General features: G+C 44.4%; 1 protein-coding gene across 2 annotated transcripts; it reads right to left on the bottom strand.

Moving 5' to 3' along the window:
- Positions 1 to 2,463: 2,463 nt before the first annotated feature.
- ccdc102a (coiled-coil domain containing 102A) lies at positions 2,464 to 17,937 on the bottom strand. Of its 2 annotated transcripts, none has more exons than XM_053876490.1 (10): positions 17,746 to 17,937; positions 11,542 to 11,942; positions 11,029 to 11,403; positions 8,447 to 8,670; positions 8,008 to 8,116; positions 6,942 to 7,058; positions 6,287 to 6,496; positions 4,628 to 4,798; positions 4,447 to 4,550; positions 2,464 to 3,138 (listed from the first exon to the last, which is right to left on the bottom strand). In XM_053876490.1, the coding sequence occupies exons 2-10, from the start codon at positions 11,902 to 11,904 to the stop codon at positions 3,006 to 3,008; spliced, it is 1,806 nt and encodes a 601-aa protein (XP_053732465.1). In that variant the 5' UTR covers positions 11,905 to 11,942; positions 17,746 to 17,937; the 3' UTR covers positions 2,464 to 3,005. The 2 variants fall into 2 exon arrangements, with proteins under 2 accessions (XP_053732465.1, XP_053732475.1); XM_053876500.1 differs by having other exon boundaries at positions 8,447 to 8,562.
- Between the last annotated feature and the right edge of the window lie 150 nt (positions 17,938 to 18,087).

Below are 18,087 nucleotides of genomic sequence, written 5' to 3'. Positions count from 1 at the left end.
TCACACAAGTCAAATTCAGATGAACATGACCTCAGAGTTTGGGGGAAAAAAAGCTCCCGCTCCAGTTGTCTGCAGCCAGCAGCGACACCAGTTCAAGTTTGAACTGCCGTTGAGGTCAAGGCATCCAGGACGACTTCAAACTTGGTTGGACAGTTGAATTCTAGCCTGAACTCAGGTTGATTCCAGTTTATCAGAATTTTTTTTTTAACACAAGTTTGAGCTCAACTTACTTTTCCATTTGAACTCCAGCCTTACAAGTTGAGCCGCTCCATCTCCTTTTTAAACCCTGTTTTGAGTCTGGCTTAGTCTCACTTGGATCACAGACGCATTCATTCTCAGTCTCCTCTTCTGTCTGCGAGCTTAACTCGACACTTTCATATCCTGTAGACACTCCAGCAAATGCACCGCTGACTTCTGACTCTTGTGGGTGTTGAGCGAAGCCGATTAAAAACACTAATACTTCTGTTTACACGTTGAGTGTTGTTGACTGAATGGCTCCCTGTTGCCGTGTCTTGTTGCTGTCTAGTTTTATTTCTGTGTCTTCCATCCACTAATGTATTGATCAGGAGAGTGTTTGGCTAATATCCATCATCACACTCTTCCTGACTGGAAACATGAATCATTTACTGTCTTAGGACACAGCCAGTCACATCGCATCACCACTGAGCTGTCAATGACTTAACAAAGTGAAACTGATCCACACTCTAACATGGTTGAAAATAACTGACTGACACGCCGTGTTTAATGAAGAATATGATCATGTTCGTTCATGTTTGAAAAAAGCTGCTCTGTGAACAGTTTTCTAAGTTTACTATTACATATGTAGCTTCTAATATCGAGTACACACGTTTCACCACTACATTATTGACACGCAGGGCGAGTGTTTTATTCAAAACCACTGTTTTTGTTTGTTGTTATTAAGCCGTGTTACTGACTCCATATTTAGTCCAACCTTTCATGTGTGTGAAGGAGAAATGTTGAGATGATGTGTGTCCGACATCAGCGGCTGAGTTGTGTGAAGTGTTTGTTTCTGCAATAAACGGATTAGAAATTCAAACTGTTTTAGGGCAGTGTTTTTCAACCGATGAGCATTTATTTATTTGTATTATTATTAATATTATAGTGGTCAACCCCAAGTCTCAAACTAACTGCAGTTTGTTGTTGGCAAATGCTTGAATGAATCACAGTATTGGCGGAGCAGGGGAGAAGGCAGTGTGTAATGGCGGCCCTGAGGTGACGCATCACTACGCTATATGGACAAGGAACACAGGCATTTTGACAATGTGATGCCTAGTGACAGGTGAAACAGAAGCATTAGGAAGCTCCTCAGAAGTGATGCCATGTGACATCACAGTGTTATGCATCTAACCTGTGACTTTCTGCGATGTCCTAGAGTGAAAACTGTGGCTCTTTTCTCAGCTCACAACGGACAGCCAGCAGTGAAGGTCGAGCAGGAGCAGTCTTCATCACTGTCATCAAGCATGGGCCAGAGAAAAAGAAGTGCAGGAGTGCAGGACTTCCTGGTCCACTGACCACACTGATGCACAAGACACGTGGCAGCTAGGATGAGAGCAACAACAGCAAACATGGAGGAATCCCTGAACAAAAGCAAACAAAAGCATCTGTTTGCTTTTGTTCAGGGAGGTTTTTCATGATTTATTGTCTATATATATATATATATATATATATATATATATATATATATATATATATATACACACACAGTGGTACCTCGGTTTTCAAACGTCTCAGAATTCAAATAAAAATTTCTAGATTTTTTTGCTTCTGATTTCGAACGAAAATCCAGAACTCGAACGCCCCCGAAAAAAGCCGGAAAAAGCATAACATGCGCAGACCGATCAGCTGACCCACGACGCGCTTTGTTATTGTGTATAACGCAGCCTCTGTATGCAGACGTGTCCCGTTAGCTCCATTTACTGACTGTTTTTTCTTCATATTGAGGTGTAAAACCTTTCCTGTCTCCACACTGGACCGTGGTAGAGTGTCACAGGGGAGGTGCTGGAGCGCTCACTCCAGGGTTTGATGTCCTGTTGTGGGCTGGAGCTGGGACAGGGATGAGGCCAGTCTGGGACAGAGCGTGACTTGGTTTATGACTTTGTCACAGCCAAACTGCACAGAAGCGCACATTCAGAGCTGGACACGCACCGGGCACCTCTTCACTTCTGGAGAGACGTCACTCACTCGGCAACCCCTCCCACATGCAGCGGCCACACACATAGAGGAACAGCGCACCTGCAGCAGACACTCTTTTTTTTTTAAGGCTTGGAACGCATTATTTCTTTTTCCATTCATTGTAATGGGAAAAATCGATTCAGATTTCGAACAAAACGTTTCTCGAGCGGCCGTCTGGAACGGATTGTGGTCGAGAACTGAGGTACCACTGTATATATATATATATATATATATATATATAAATTGGTGTAAAAGACAAGGCAGAAACCATTGTTTATTTATGTAAATAACTTTTATTGTGATGGTACAAAAACTACTGAGATACATATCTTTCAAAAAGTAGAACAACAGCATAAACAGTCAAACAACATTAAAGTAATGGATGACAGGGCGACACTATGATGTCATACGAGATAAATGACAATTCATTCAAGAAACACTTGCTGGGGGCGACGCCCCCACACACCTGCTGGCAGTGAGACAGCTACTTAGCTTGTTGGGTGAATCTGTTGTTTTCCATTCCACTCATCGTTGAATTTCTGTTCAATCATGAAATTTCATACCAGACATTACAGTCAGCGTGGAGCCAGTTTCAGAGCTTCCGATTGTCTGTTATTCAAGGGAGGAGACGACTTCCAAGATGAACTTGAACTTGTCTGCCAGAGTCTTTAAAATCACGAAAAATATTCTCGAATACTGGCACTGCTCCAACTGTTTTCAATAAAAGCTTTAGTTTTTCTTTTGAAGTCCAAGATATTTGGTTTTTCTGTCCACAGCCAACCAAAGTGTACAAAAGAGCGTCCTCAAGTGTATCAGGTGATCTGCAACTGGAGTTCTTTCTGCTCGTCATCCATGTCACTGGTGGGACTGTCGGGATTCTCTGGACTGAACCGAGCGGATCTCATCTTCCCAAAAAGACCAGGGCTTTGATGCTGTCGCCGAAGTCTGACAAGAACACACACATGGGATGAGTCCTCAGGGCTTCCTAGTGGCCAAAATCACATCAGCTCCTTCTACATGAGACGGCCATGATCCTGGCCAACGGTGAGGGCTTCCCAGCAGGAATCAAGATTCACTGGCCTGTTGTCGCTAAGTTTATCATTCTCTATCAGTGATGAGAGGGTCCATCCCTAATGTGCTGTTAATCCCGGACTATAGAGTGCAGCGGAATACTGACCACACCCACTAAATTTAAGAAGGAAAACAGATCTTGTTTCTACATGAGCCGCAGCGGTCTATATGTGCCGTCTGCACAGAAAATGCATGAGGATCAGTTCTAAACTAGTTTGGAAAACGGGCTCCAGCATGGAGACTGACTCATGAAACAAACTGGCCAATGTTCTGAACTGGAATCATCAACTCCTCACATCTGTTATTGACATTAAAGCGCTCAAAATGTGTCCCAAGTTCCGACACCACAGCCGGTCTCAGCTGCTGCTTCTCGTCTCCGCTCCTCCAGGAGATCTGCTCTGTGGGCAGAGCAGCGGGCACGCAGGCGAAAACAGGGCATTTTGAGCGCTTTAAGGTCAATAAAACGCCTGTGATGTCATGGGTTTGATGTGAGGAGGCTCAACATTTTGGCAGCATGATGCTCTTTAGCCTGTAAAAATCCACACATTAGCCATGTTGCTGAATAAGCTGTAGGGTTCAAACCGTGAGAGAAAAGTAGTGGCTTATAGTCTGGACATTACGGTACTTATACAGCCCTTGCAACACTACAGTGACATTATTATTATTCAAGTCACCAGGCGTCCTCTTTTCCAGCGATGAGAATGAGTAATGAGTCCGCAAATGACGATGACAAAGGAAAGGAAATGACAGAACTCTGACCTGTCCATTCCTTAAACATGTTTACATCATCTTGACGCACTAGGCCTTTCTTTCTTCATGAGTCCTGCCTTATCCTGAGTCGTACTTCAAGTTTGCAGCTATAAACATGGTCACCACTCACAGAAACCTTCAGGTGCCCCAGGGAGCTACTGAGCCAGACCTGTCCACCACTAGGTGGCGCACACAGCTGCACTTTCATGGCGTGTCATGTCTACCGTAGGCCACTTGAAGGCAGCGCCAAGGCGTCCGGCTGAAACAAACGTGGCTAGTGCCCCCTACTGATGACGTTGCGTCACACAGTTTTTGTTGAATTTTTCATCATAAATGACACTTCAAAAAACTGTTTCACTAAACATGAAACCTGTATATCCACAACAGTAATAGCCTCTGATGAATGGACATACATGAACACACAAGTCCTACCTGGACTGCAAGTGTTCCAATTGCACCTGCAGGTTTTCTGCTTGCTCCACCTGCTCATCCAAAGACCGCTGCAACTTCCGAGTCTGGTTATGGGACTCGTCCAGCTGAAGACAATAGCACACACATTGACAGGTGTGAATGCAGGTGCACAGAGCTAATAAAGTAGGCCACAGACACAAACCTCATCCTCTGCTTGTCCCAGTTCTTTTTTCAGCTCGTCCACTCGCAGACGCAGCTTCTTGACTTCCGCCTCGTGACTCTCCACCCTGCGGTTGGCATGAAGCAGCTCGGCAGTCTTTTCCTGATGCTGCTTCTTCAGCTTGGCGTGGACATGACGAAGGTCAGCAAGCTCCTGAGGTCCAAACACATCGACTTGTGAGTTCAGGAGAAGCAGGCTCACCCCGCTGGACGGTGGCACGCTTGCCACGCAACACTTTTTTTTTTCAACCATCTGCCGAATAATTTCTATGTATGTACAAATATACTAGAGTCAATGCGTTTTCCGTGGGGAGTCATTTATTGTCCCACAACAGTCTACTTTTCGTGTAAGTTTAGGAACTTATCCAGTCAGTGTCTGTTGCTGACGTGCAAAGCACAAATACCAGCGCTGCATCTTCTTTCTCTTACCAGCTTCTCCATTCAGGGGTCACGGCAGACCATCTTCCTCCATCTCCCCCTGTCCTCTGCTTCCTCTTCTCTCAAACCTCCAAACCTCATGTCCTCCTTCACCACCTCCATCAATCTCCTCTTTGGCCTTCCTCTCCACCTTCTGCCTGGCAGTTCCAACCTCAACATCTTCATCTACCAATGTACTGGCTCTCTCTCTCTCCTCTGTACATGTCCAAACCATCTCCATCTAGCCTCTCTGACTTGGTCTCCTAAACACCTGAGCACATGTGCTGTCCCTCTGATCCTATCATCATCCTGCTCACTCCCAGAGAGAAGCTCAGCATCTTCATCTCTCCTCCTGTCTTTTCCTCAGTGCCACTGTTTCCAAACCATCCAACATTGCTGGCCTCACCACCTTTTTGGACACTTTCCCTTTCATCCTTGCCGACAGCCTTTTGTCACACATCACACCTGACACTTTTCTCCAATGATTCCATCCTGTCTGCAGCCGCTTCTTCACCTCTCTCTCACACTCTCCCTGGACAGTTGAGCCTCAGTACTTCAAACCCTCCACCTTCTTTATCTCTGCATCCTGTAACTTCACCTGTCCACTTGGCTCCCTCTCATTCACACACATGGATTCCCTCTTACTGCAGCTAACCTTCATTCCTCTCCTTTCTAAGACAAACCTCCACCTCTCTAGCTGATCTTCCACTTGCTCCCTGCTCTCACCACAGATCACAATACCAGCGCTGCATAATTAGAATAATTATTGGCATGAATATACATTACTTTTTATTCATAATAAAGTGTAATGCAGCTGTGAGGGGGTAGTGTGAAATGGGAGTACAGGTTTTTCTGACCCCAGCTAATTTGGGACATCTATCCACTTTGGGAAGGTGAGGTTTCATGAAACAGTGTCCTGATTTCCAGAGGCCACCACATGGTGCTGTCTGCTGTTTGGACTTGAACAACTCGTTCAATGACACCTCACATCATCTCTAAACCAAGAGCGCCATCTAGTGGCCTCTGAAAATTAGGACACTGTTTCATTATACCTCCTCGACCCATCAGTACTATCTTCCAAACTCCTGAGGTAAATGTAGAACGGGCAACACTTTTTAATCTAAAATTCACAGATGGTGTCAAAAGTCAAAACTAAAAAGCGATATTGAAATATCAATCAACAAGTTGGTCGCATTCATCCGTCCGTCTGTCTGTCTGTCCTCACCTTGTTCTTGTCAAAGAGCTCAGCCTGGATAGCTTTGAGGTCAGTGTCCAAGGCTGAGGTGGCCTGTCTGCGCTTCTTGGCCAGCTGCTCCTCCAGGTCTTCAGTCTGAGCCTTCAGCTTCTTGTTGTCTCGCTCCAGAGCCAGCTTCTCCGTCTCCAGCCGTTCCCTGCGGCCCCACTCCGCAGCGTTCTCCACCTGCAGCCGCTCCATCTGACACGGACGCAAACACACACCAAGACAAGCACGTCAGTGATCACATCATCACTCAAAAACACGTCATTACGGTGGCAAGATGACACTTAAAAAAAGGGGAATAATATCGTGCGTTAGACTCTAGAATGGGGAAGAAGTGCTACTTGCTTATTCAATGTTAATAATCAGGATGTATGGTGCCGTTTAGAGGGAACGTTCACTGACCAATCCAGGGTTAAACAGCAGTGATAAACTGTACTGTATTATGATTCATTACAGGTTAATATGTTGCTCAGACACAAGTGAATAAGTAGTTTATTAATGGGAATATATGTTCCCTAATCTAAAGTGTAACCTGTTATTAATGTAGGAGACAACAGCCGACCACAGACATGAACCATTTTAGCCCACATTCAGACTCTTCACACAAAACTCAACTCCAGTCTCAAGTCAGTCTTATCACCTCGGCCCGGAGCTCAGCCAGTTTCTTGTCCATGCTGGTGCGAGCTCCCAGTTCATTCTCCAGGTCGTCCGACATGCGACCCAGTTCGTCCTGGTGCATTTCCTTCAGCAGGTTAAGCTGGGTGAGGGAGGCACACAGGGACAAAGGTGGAGAGGTCAGAACTGCACTGTGCCTGCAGGTCAGAAAGCCTCAGCCAGGGAGGTTCAATGTGTCAGATGCCAGCTACGAACCTGGACGTTTAAAGCTTGGCATGTCTCGTCTGAAGAAAGGTCGTGCATGAGGATCTAAAAAGCTGTCATCAATAGAAGTTATCGGATCCTTTGTTCAAGTGGCAGCACGACTAACTACTTATTTGATGAAACCTGCTCACTATTTACACGTGTTTGTATCTATTCTGTATTGAATTCATTCAACCTGCTCTTGCTCTGCCAGAACAGTTTAAGGTCTTATTCACATGGCTAACAATAGTGGTGGGTAGATGAGGTGTCACCACACAGTATTGCAGGGTTTCCTCATTTTAAGACGCCACTAGATGGCGCTTTTGGTATAGAAATGATGTGGGGTTTCATTGAATCAGTCGTTCAAGCCCAAACATTTTACAGCAGACAGCGCCATCTGGTGGCCTCTAGAATTCAGCACACTGTTTCATGAAACCTCATCTACCGATCATGAGCACAATAATAATAACAATAATTTTCACCACAGTTCTTGTCTTTCACATTGAAGTGTTGCGATAAGTCAGCGGGACTTAAACGGTCACGACAACTCAAAGAGGAATATGAAAGGACTTGCATATTGCTCTGTCTCATTCCAGAATTTTAGGACATTTCAGCAACTAAGGCAGTCCTTCTCAAATACAAGTAACATCGAATGCCATTCAAAATAGTCGACATGAGGGGGGGGCAACAGAAAACAATTGAGAAGCACTGAACTAAAGCAAAGAAATATAAGTAGCATTATACAGTTGACGCAACATTTTGATAGAATGTGACTGGAATTCCAATTCCAAAACATGACACACGATCACAACCATATCTAAGGAAACAAAATGGCCTCATCATCTCACCTGCTTGAGGACTTCTTGCTTGCTCTTGCTGAGCTCCTCGTACTTCAGCTTCCTCTGACTGATATCAGATTCCAGCCTCTCGATGCTCTTGGTCAGAGCCAGCTTGTCCCTGGACGGAACATAATGCATAACAACTTTACACCGCGGCCATGTGAGGTAGACATGAGGAACAGTACACAAGTCACTAAATTAGACTGAGGGCGTGTCAGTTTTCTTCCCTTATATATCATAATATTTGCATACATATTTGTTTCTATGGGACCATAGTTAGAATGCTTGAAATATTTTGGATGTGTATCTTAAAATATGACTTCCATTTCTGGTTGAAACAAGCAATAAATTACGTCATTTCCCGCCAGGATGGAGAGAAGAGGTAGAGAACTACTGAATCATACAAATAAAATGTCACTTCAAGGCCCAACTAGTCAGGAGTTCTTACTCTCTCTCCTTCAGCAGAACCTTCTGGGACTCATCCAAGCGCAGCTGCAGGGCGTTGAGTTTACCCGAATCTTCTTCTACTGAGTTCATGTCGTCCAGAAGCGGCCTGCTCCGCACCTGCCAGATCAGACCTGATGATGAGTGTGACTTGCTCGGGTTTAGGCTACTGCTGCCAGTCTGAGCGTCGACGACAGACCACTGACAGACAGAGTCTGCCTCCCTGTCCTGCCAGAGGGAAAAAAAAAACTGTGACATGGAAAGGAACGTGTGAAACAGGCTGACAACACCAGTGAAAGTAAACTTTGGTGAGACGTCAACCAACTCTGTGTCCGCTCCACACTGCAGCGCCCTTCTGAATACAGCGACTGAGCACCATTATTTCACTTTCCCTCCTGAGGAAACTGGAAACATTGTTGCAGTGGGTTATTTGCAGTGGGCAGTAGCAGCGCTGGAAATCTTACAGAGGAGGAGTGGAGAGGGGAGGGGAGGGGAGGGGATCCTCATGGATGAAGTTAGCAGGCCACCAACTGCCACTACAGATCCAAACAGTGTGTATCTTCTGAGTATGACTTAACATTCAAATTTTGGCTTGTGTCTTCATTGCAGATTTAGATCCACAAAATGTAGTGTATTATGTTATGGTTGTTATTATTAGGGATGCTCCGAGCAGGGTTTCTGCTGATCAGCCAGAGTGCCGATCACCCCCGATCACATGGATTGACAGTGAATTTGTAATCCAAATGATGTGTACATGATGTGAAAACATGAACCATTAAATCATTAATTCAGACATGTTTTAATTAAAAAAACCTATTCTGTCTAAAGGACAACTGAAAAACACAGGACTCAGAGACAGAGTGCACAGCATTTATGTTGTTTTCAAAAGTTTGAGATTCAGGTGGCTAACAAACACTGCACCTGACTCCGGTCGTTTTCCGACACCAGAGAAAAGGCTGCTCATCTGGCTCGGTGAAATTAATAATTATTTCTTATCATTCCGAATGTCACACTCGGACCGGCGGGTGTTGCAAAGCATCAGCTGCGCTAACAGCCTGCTGCTGAGGAACCAGCGGGCTCACTTTCATGAGCCCAGAAAACTCTCCATGCTCTGTCAAGTGCTGAGCTTTAAATGGCGTGTTTAAATGGCAGGATGTTAACTTTACATGACAGATTGAAAGAAGCTCCACAGCAGACATGCTGCTGCTTAGTGAGCAGCATGTAGGGAGGAGCGAACGGGTCACAACCAGCGGGGCTCATCAGAGCGCCGGCTGTCACACGAGATCGGTTGTTGTAATCGGCAGTGACTGGTAGTGATCAACATTCACTGATCACGCTGATATCAGCCGATCACGATCGGTGACCGATCAATCGGAGCATCCCTAGTTATTATTGTTATAGCAGCCAATCTTACTTACTTGAACATTTGAAGTGTTTCGTCTGAACTTTGCCCGACACTAAATGATGGAGTCTAATCTTCACTCTTCACTATGGGCAGTGTTCGACGTAATGACAGGATGCTGCCATTAGATGTAGCCGAGTTACAGAGTTGCCCCGATTTTCAATAGTTCTGAACAACATTCCTAAATAACCTCTAGCCTACCCGAGGGAGCCTCACATAGTGACAACATTACCACAAATTCAATATGTATATTGCACAAAGTATCATCTCAGTAGTGAAGTATCATCTCAGTATCTTTTTCACAGAAATCGCCAAATCAAATTTTCTTTCACATTTTGCTTGACTTATTCTCTGCATTAATTCCAGACAGGACAACTGAACATTCATCACGACAGCCATATTTGTTTCTCCTAAATGGGCCCTATCTTGGCTAAGTTCCCCCCCCACCAGTTCAGATTGGTCAGAAGTTGAACCTACTATAACATGCAGGCTCAGCTGCCAAAATATTGAGCCTGGTCACATCAAACCCATGACATCACAGACGTTTTATTGACCTTAAAGCGCTCAAAATGCGCTGTTTTCACCCGTGTGTCCGCAGCTCCGCCCACAGAGCAGATCTCCTGGAGGAGCGGAGACGAGAAACAGCAGCTGAGACCGGCTGTGGTGTCGGAACTTGGGACACATTTTGAGCGCTTTAATGTCAATAAAAGATGTGAGGAGTTGATGATTCCAGTTCAGAACATTGGCCAGTTTGTTTCATGAGTCAGTCTCCATGCTGGAGCCCGTTTTCCAAACTAGTTTAGAAGTGATCATCATGCATTTTAAGCCTTTCTACGGTGCAGACGACACCACTGCACCCGCGGCTTATAGACCACTGCATCTTATGTAGGAACAAGATCTATTTTTATTTCAGTTTTAACAAGATCTTTTCATTTATTTAAATGAAAGACAATGATGGAGGAGCCCACAGTCAGGGTGGTCTGACTATGTACAGTATGCACTTGAAGGGTTTGTTTATTTCATCCGTCATTTTAGTATCTACTCTGACAGTGAAAACTAAATTAAAATACTAATAGCTTAAAAACAGAGCATCTTCCATCTCAACCTTAAAGTTGGAAACAGAATGTGAACAGTGGAAGGGACGACCCTGCAGCAGCGTGAGTGACTACAGCTTCCCAACTCACCTTGTGCTGAACTGTCTTTTCTACATCAAAGTCCATGTCCCTTTCAGGTTCTGGAGATCCATGCCGTCTCTCCTCTGCAGGGTTTGAGTGGACATCTGAGGAAGAGGCCGGAGAACAGCACACCACGGGTGGAGAGGGTGAGGAAGGTGCAGCACAAGGCACATGTGAAGGTGAGGAGGAGGAGGAAGACGTCGTGGCTGCAGGAAGAGCTGCAGTTTCACCACGGAGAAGCAGCGCCTCCTGTCGTAGCATCTCGTTCTCTGAAGCTAGTTCTTGTCGTTCTCTACGAACACTGCTGAGCTCCTTGGTCAGGCTGTCCAGTCTCTGCCTCAGTTGCCGGATATCATCCCGGGCACGGTTCCGTTCCGCACGAACCTGGCAATCGTTTTATAAATACATGACATCACATATACGATGTAAGGAAGCTGAAAGGTGCAGGTGATGCCATGGTGGGGTGCGTCGTGAAAGGCACCTCACTACATGGATTCATTGGTTTCAGAGGCAGTAGCTCACCTTGCTCCACTTCTCTCTCCAGTTGGCAGTGCAATCGGACCACCACCTCATGGTCTTCTCCATCTGCGTGGCTCTGGCTCGGGCTTCCTCCAGTTCCCTGAGCCTGAGCTCCTCCCTGCTCTCCCAGTCAGCCCCTGCACCCTCACCCATGACCCCCAGGGATCCCAATCCAAAACCTCCAATACCAGGTGACAGCAACAGAGGTGGACTTGGGCTCGGGGTATCTCCAGTTGGACTGGGAGCATAAGTGAGACTGTCTGGAGAGCAGATCTTCCTGTCTGGCCCCAGGCCCATGCTGCACAGGAGGCTACCTGAGCCGGACTTGCCCACCTCCGACAGGTGAGAGCTGGGGTTGTGGTTCATGCTGCACAAGTGAAGACCAGACAGGAGATAGACAGTGCCTAGAGAGGAAACAGGAGAGAAACCAGTTTAACTCAGAATATGAACACAGTTTAGAAGCAGTGGTCCGACCATGCAAGTATTCAACATACAAATGGTCCAAGTGCAGTAAATGGTCATTTAAATCCCACTGATCTAAACATGGTGTCCCTGTTTCTGAACCAGCCATTAGGCCATGAGTATATGGTGATATTATTCTTTTCAAAATAAACTGACATTATCAGCACAAAGTACACCGTGGTTGTTTTATACTGCTCCTCTCTCAGTTTTTCATTTCTCCCAAAGGAGATCAATGATTTCAGACATAAATGTCAGGGTTTCCATCAGGATTTTTATGAAACTGTGGCAGACCCACCTCCCATTCCCCCCACCTCCTAAAAAAAAAAACTGAAAGGAACGCAGTCAGTCAAGAAGCAATGGAGAAACAAGAAAGCAGATAGGATTCTTTCAATGTTTCCATTTTGTTTAAATAAGTTTAATACAACCAATATACTTTTTAGGGCTCATGTAAATATCTGTAGGCTTTGGAAAATATATAACCAATATTAGGCCGATGTTCTGGGCTGATATTTGTCAGATGTGGCTTTGGTATTAAGAGAATTACATTGTGGAAACATATTTATTTGTTTGCAAACCTTCCATGAGAAAAGAGACTGTTACACAGAATGGTTTTATTGCTGTACATGTAATAATAGTAGTAAATAAAAGTAATAATCAGTGGCCTAACCAACATATACTGTAGAGGGAGACAAGTAGAAATGAATCACTGATGAAAACATGAATTCACAAAAACATTTGAGAGAAAAAAAAACAGTTACCACAGTTAAACATGTCCGACCAAACCACATAAGGCTAAATTGTAAGTTTTGTATGGTATCTTTATCATGGCAAAATCTGTGGGCATCTAATCTAATTTAATCTAAAAATCGAAGGCATTAAAAATGGCAGTGAATTTCACTTACTCTTTACCAAAGGCTGGGAAGAGCGGCAGGCTATCTTCTAAACACAAGAGGGCGCAATTGGACAACTATCAGCGGGGACGATCTGATGGAGGCCGATAGTGATGTGGACCGATAAATGAAAAATGGCCCCAAAACAACCTCTAGATTGAGCATGTGAGATCTTTAAAAAGAGACAATTTTTCTGAAGAGGTGGCAGCTCTCATTTAGGCTGCCATGATTGTGTACATGTAGAAGAAATGAATGTACAGACTTGACAATTAGACTAAGAAAATATTCGCACGCAATGACTGCTGCCACACTTCTTTACGGACATCGTTCACATCAGAGCTCACTGGCAATCGACCAAGACCACACACACATATCAGTAACAGTACCACTTGATGAGGTAATAACCTGGCCATCTAGGGAGTGAGTTCTTTCTTCAGTGCTCAAACTGCCTGGGGTGTACTAAAAACACTGTAATATCTAATGTGAAAAGGCCACCTAAGCATGTGGTGCAAGCCCTCGTGACAAAAGCTGCCAAGGTTTGAGGCTGAAACCTCCCACTGGAATGGTGGGTGACAGCTAGGAAGAATGACCAGATACAGAAGAAACACAGTGGGGAGGGAAAGTCAAACCCTTGAGGCAACGAACACACAGCAGCTGATCAAATATTACATTTTGCAACCAAGTGACAAAATTGCTGTTGACTGATACTCACGATTCTTTGAGTGAGAATGTGTTGCATAATACACACTTAAGCACCGTTTACTCAGCAACAGAAACTGTGTAATCTGTCATCATTTTCTGTCAGGTGCACCGAACCATTTGTAAACACCAGGCATGAACAGCTGTAGCAGGAGTGTTTGACATGAGCGCCCACTCCTCTCACATACTGAGCTAGCATCAGGAGCGCTCAGCAACTAGATACCTTAACTGCTGCGATATGCGCACTCTGAGGGTATGTAGAAAATAGCAAAAGATTTTGACATGACATGAGTGTAAAAACATCAGCATCATTGTTGAATTAGCTGTTGTTGTTGAATTGTTGTATCAGTCAGGAGATAAAAGTGTGTGGCTCTGATATTTACATCTCACCAAACAATTTTCATTCAACATTTGTCAGGCAGCAGCAAGGTGTGTCATGTAGAGGTACAAGCTCCCATGAATTCAGTCTTTTGACAATAAATATAATGTAGTGCACAAAAGGTTCAGTTCAGATCGTAATAACAAGAAGGTCTAAAGTGACGTGTGTTCTGGTCACAGTTTGATCAGAAAACAAGAAGGTTTAAGGAATGTGCGTTCATCACCCGGAACTGATCAAAGTTTGATGACACGTTAGATAACTCATCTGCGCAGATGTAGAGGTCCATCTTGGGATTTGAACCTTTCTGAAGTGAAAATCAAGCCCCTTCAAGACGTATCTTTTCTAGCACCATTGATCATTGGAAAATTATATTTGAATTAGGGCTGCACCAACGGATCAGCTGGCCCATTTATCGGTGCCGATATGGGCATTTATGGCATCATCATGATTGGCCGAGGACTTTTATAAAAAAATAAGATGGCACTTTTATTCATATATGATGAATGATATCATTGCTCTTATAAATTTTACATCACAGCATCAAATCGTAAAATCACACTTCTAGTACACTTCAGAGACCTGCGAGAACTTCAGACATTGGCGTTCGCCAGCCACGATAGATCGCGTTTTCTCCCTCCAGGAAAGTGAAAACCAAACTGCCATTCGCAATATGTGCACACAGAAAGTCAGCCACTGAGTTAAAACACCAAAATCCTTTGGCACCATGAATTTGATGACACACATCACCACACCGAATATGCGCACTACCAAGATGCTAACTGAGCAAAAGCTAACCGGAGTGAACTACAGGTGAAACCAATGCTAATGGAGTTTATGTTTTGGATGAGGAGCTGTGTTCTGTTGTGGAAGACCGGAGCTTTGAGCAGCTCATAGCAGACCCAGAGCCCAGATCCTCATTCCCAGGACATGTACTGGATGAAAAGAGGAGCAGTCTGTCAGGTTATAAAGCAACAGTGAAGTTTACATTGTGGGTTTGATCACTTCATTGATAATTGAATGGGAATCTTTTATTTTATATTAAGCACTCTTGTACTGTTTATTTCTATTCATTTCGCTTGTAGTTGTAATGTTTTAAATACAGTGTCGTTCAGTATTTTGTGGGTTTGTCTAAAAGTTCAAAATAAAAAGTCAGTCCGGAGAAGACCTTACACTCACACAATGGAGTCATTAGTATTTTCCTACGTCAATGCGATGTCATAATCACAGTTATTCCAGTCAACTGAAACATATAGCTCAGTATTTAGTAGTTTCTCATTCATCACTTTGCAGCATTGGCATGTTCTAGTTTGTCCAGTGAATAAACCTAGAACTACTACAGTGTGAAAGCCAGTGACTAATTTTGTGCAGCAACACTCGTATTTGCAGGTTTGCTACAATCCATATTCCACGTCTCCCAGCCACCATTCATCAAAAAGCATGTTTGCATCTGCCACACAGCGCCATTGACTGACAGGTCTGTGTCCCACCACAGCACAGCAGACTGGACATGCGCGAGAGGGTGTGGAATTTCCTCGTGCACTGCCTGAAATTTACTTAGTCGCACATGAGTGAGTAGGCCAGAAATATACCCCTGTTGTCTCCAAACCTGGCTGGAAAATGTAAGCATCTGGTTGCAGACCGCCCTGTTTTAAACAACCAACGGTTACTTGGACTGCTGTGAGTCATCAGGCAGAATATCATGGGCTGAGAAAACACCTGACCTCCTCGGGTGTTTAATGATCTGATCCACTGCAGCTCAACGGCGTACCTTGCTTTCTTACTTTACAATCTGAGTTATCAGTCAAACCACTGCTACATGACCACTGCAGGAGACTTCCTTTTGTGATGACAATAAACAGCAAGAGGCCCACCCTGCTTTATAACAGGCAGCAATGCTAACAGATGGAGTCTCTGTTAGGGATGGTACAGCGTCTTACAGAATTTTGTCTGTACCGATTCACCCGAAATCAAACGGTTCCATGTTTTGGTACTTGAACGCAACCTTCTGACTGAGAGGGAGTGAAAGTTAGACAATTTTCCAAGCCGGACCGGAACATACTATTGCACGCAATAGAGCATAATGACTTCAGTAGCCACAGTGCTTGTCCTTTCCACAGCATGTATTACAAGCATGTCAGCAATAAGTAGCAAAACTTCTTTTTACAAACACATGGGCACGCGTCGTCCAATCAAATGTGAGATGTGTATAACCGTGAGATTTCACAAGAAAACAAATATGGCACACACAATCGCAAAGCAACAGCTCAATGTCATGTGAATCTACGTATTTCTATGAAATACAGCAAAATTACGGAGAAACACCCTTTTCTTGATCGAAATTTAGGGCGTCCGACGGAAAAAAAAAAACAGGGTCAAGATTTAACTCCTATTAATTCATCGTACTTTGCAATGGTAATGTAAGTCCACATTTTCTTTTACAGTTCGGCCAGACCCATGGTCGACCCGCCCTAAAGTTAAAGTGAGGCCTGCAACAGTGACACTGTTTACAAAAGTCAAGGAGACAGTCTGTCACAGCGCCACGATAGCATTTGTGGTGAAAGAAATGGAGCTTGGTCTCATTTGTGCATTAGTTTAGAAAAAAAACAAAGCATCGTGGTAGTTAAGGATTCAATGTTGAGGAAATTTGTGAAACAACTGCGATCCTGTGATGAAATAATACAACCAGTCGGGTGTGATATACTAGTTGACCTTCATATAATGAGAAAGTAATGTTTATTTAAAAAGAATGTGGTTTTATTATTAAACCAATTCACATTTAGTAGTACTAATAGTGATGAGTACAGATACCAACTCCCAAGTAGCAGGTATTGGTTCACATGTGACACGTACCCACTCTGCGTATCAGGTCAAAATCTTCAGTAAACTAATGGATTGAACTTTACAGTTACAGTCCGTCTGGTCATGGCCTCGATCTTCATCTTCAATAATAAGCAATCAAAATTACTTCACAAAAATATTCACTCATCCACCAGATTGAGATGATAAAAATGCTGTTTGTTGTCACCATGATAATTAAAAACAAACGTAAAATACACTCCTATTGCTTTTATTGACCGCTTGGACAGCGTTTAAGTGGGTTCCACTTTTAAATAATCTGAAGGGAAGATGGGCCCTTTTACAGTTGCTTAATTCAGTCATCCACATACAGCAGGTCTGAAACAAGTGAATCGACTGTATGTCAGTCAATGTTGAGTGAATGAGTCTTAATCTCTTCACAAGCTTCCAAGTAACCAGCAACACTGATATTCAATATCCCTCGAAATGAGCAGGATGCGGACCCTCCCTAGCCAACCGATTCAATATCACAGGGTTCCCAGACGTTACACACCGCAAACACGATGCATGAAAACTTGGGGCCAATGACAAAGTCCTCAGTTTACCAGTGCCGGCCAATACTTCACAACTGTGAAACCTGTAATATCTATTGCTCGCCAATGACACAGTAAGGTGCAGTCAAAATACTTTTACGGAGGTTTAAAACCAAATAATCTAGAAGTAACTGTGGAGACTCGGGCGCTGTGTCCTGAAACAGCCTAAAAGCTCATTTGCGTTCATGTGTTGAAACTCAACGCAAATAAACGCTACGACAAAAAGTACTTCTTGACACACTCGCTCAACTATGCGGTCCAGTCATCTCATACAGTACAACAAGGGAAGGAAGGAAAGGATATGTGTGCGTGCGTGCGTGCGCGCGTGCGCGCGTGAGTGTGCCTTAAACTATCAACCATTCCAACAACAAAAGCAATGGGAACGTACCGAGAGGAAGCCCGGTGTGCAGACCGTTATCCCTTCCTGTGGCGCGAGCGAGTGTCCCCGGGAGCACGAGTGACACCGTGACTCCCTTAATTCCAGTCAGTACGTCCGTTGATATTGATATATCGCAGCTATTTTCTCTCCGAACTCCCCCGAAATCATCACCCAAGCTGAGGGGGGACGGTAGGAAGCTGGAACACGTCTGGGCGAAGCCTTCTGACCAATCAGCCGGACTGATGCCAAGACCCCTCTCACTCTGGCCAATGGGCGCGGGGGATATTCAAGCAGGCCTGCCCGGATTGGCTGCCCAAATTTGGACTTCCCTGCCAGGGCTCGACTCCTGAG

This window comes from Synchiropus splendidus, chromosome 1 (assembly GCF_027744825.2).
Source record: "Synchiropus splendidus isolate RoL2022-P1 chromosome 1, RoL_Sspl_1.0, whole genome shotgun sequence".
In the NCBI taxonomy this organism is placed as follows: Eukaryota; Metazoa; Chordata; class Actinopteri; order Syngnathiformes; family Callionymidae; genus Synchiropus; species Synchiropus splendidus.
Note: the sequence above shows the minus strand (reverse complement) of the source record. Positions and strands in the feature narration are given on the sequence as shown.

Excerpts from the sequence above, each read along its gene's own strand:
- ccdc102a (XM_053876490.1), bottom strand. The coding sequence starts at position 11,904 with ATGAACCACAACCCCAGCTCTCACCTGTCGGAGGTGGGCAAGTCCGGC. Across the intron at positions 4,799-6,286 it reads AGCTCTTTGACAAGAACAAG|GAGCTTGCTGACCTTCGTCA; the intron begins GTGAGGACAGAC and ends TTTGGACCTCAG. Across the intron at positions 4,551-4,627 it reads TGGGACAAGCAGAGGATGAG|CTGGACGAGTCCCATAACCA; the intron begins GTTTGTGTCTGT and ends TATTGTCTTCAG.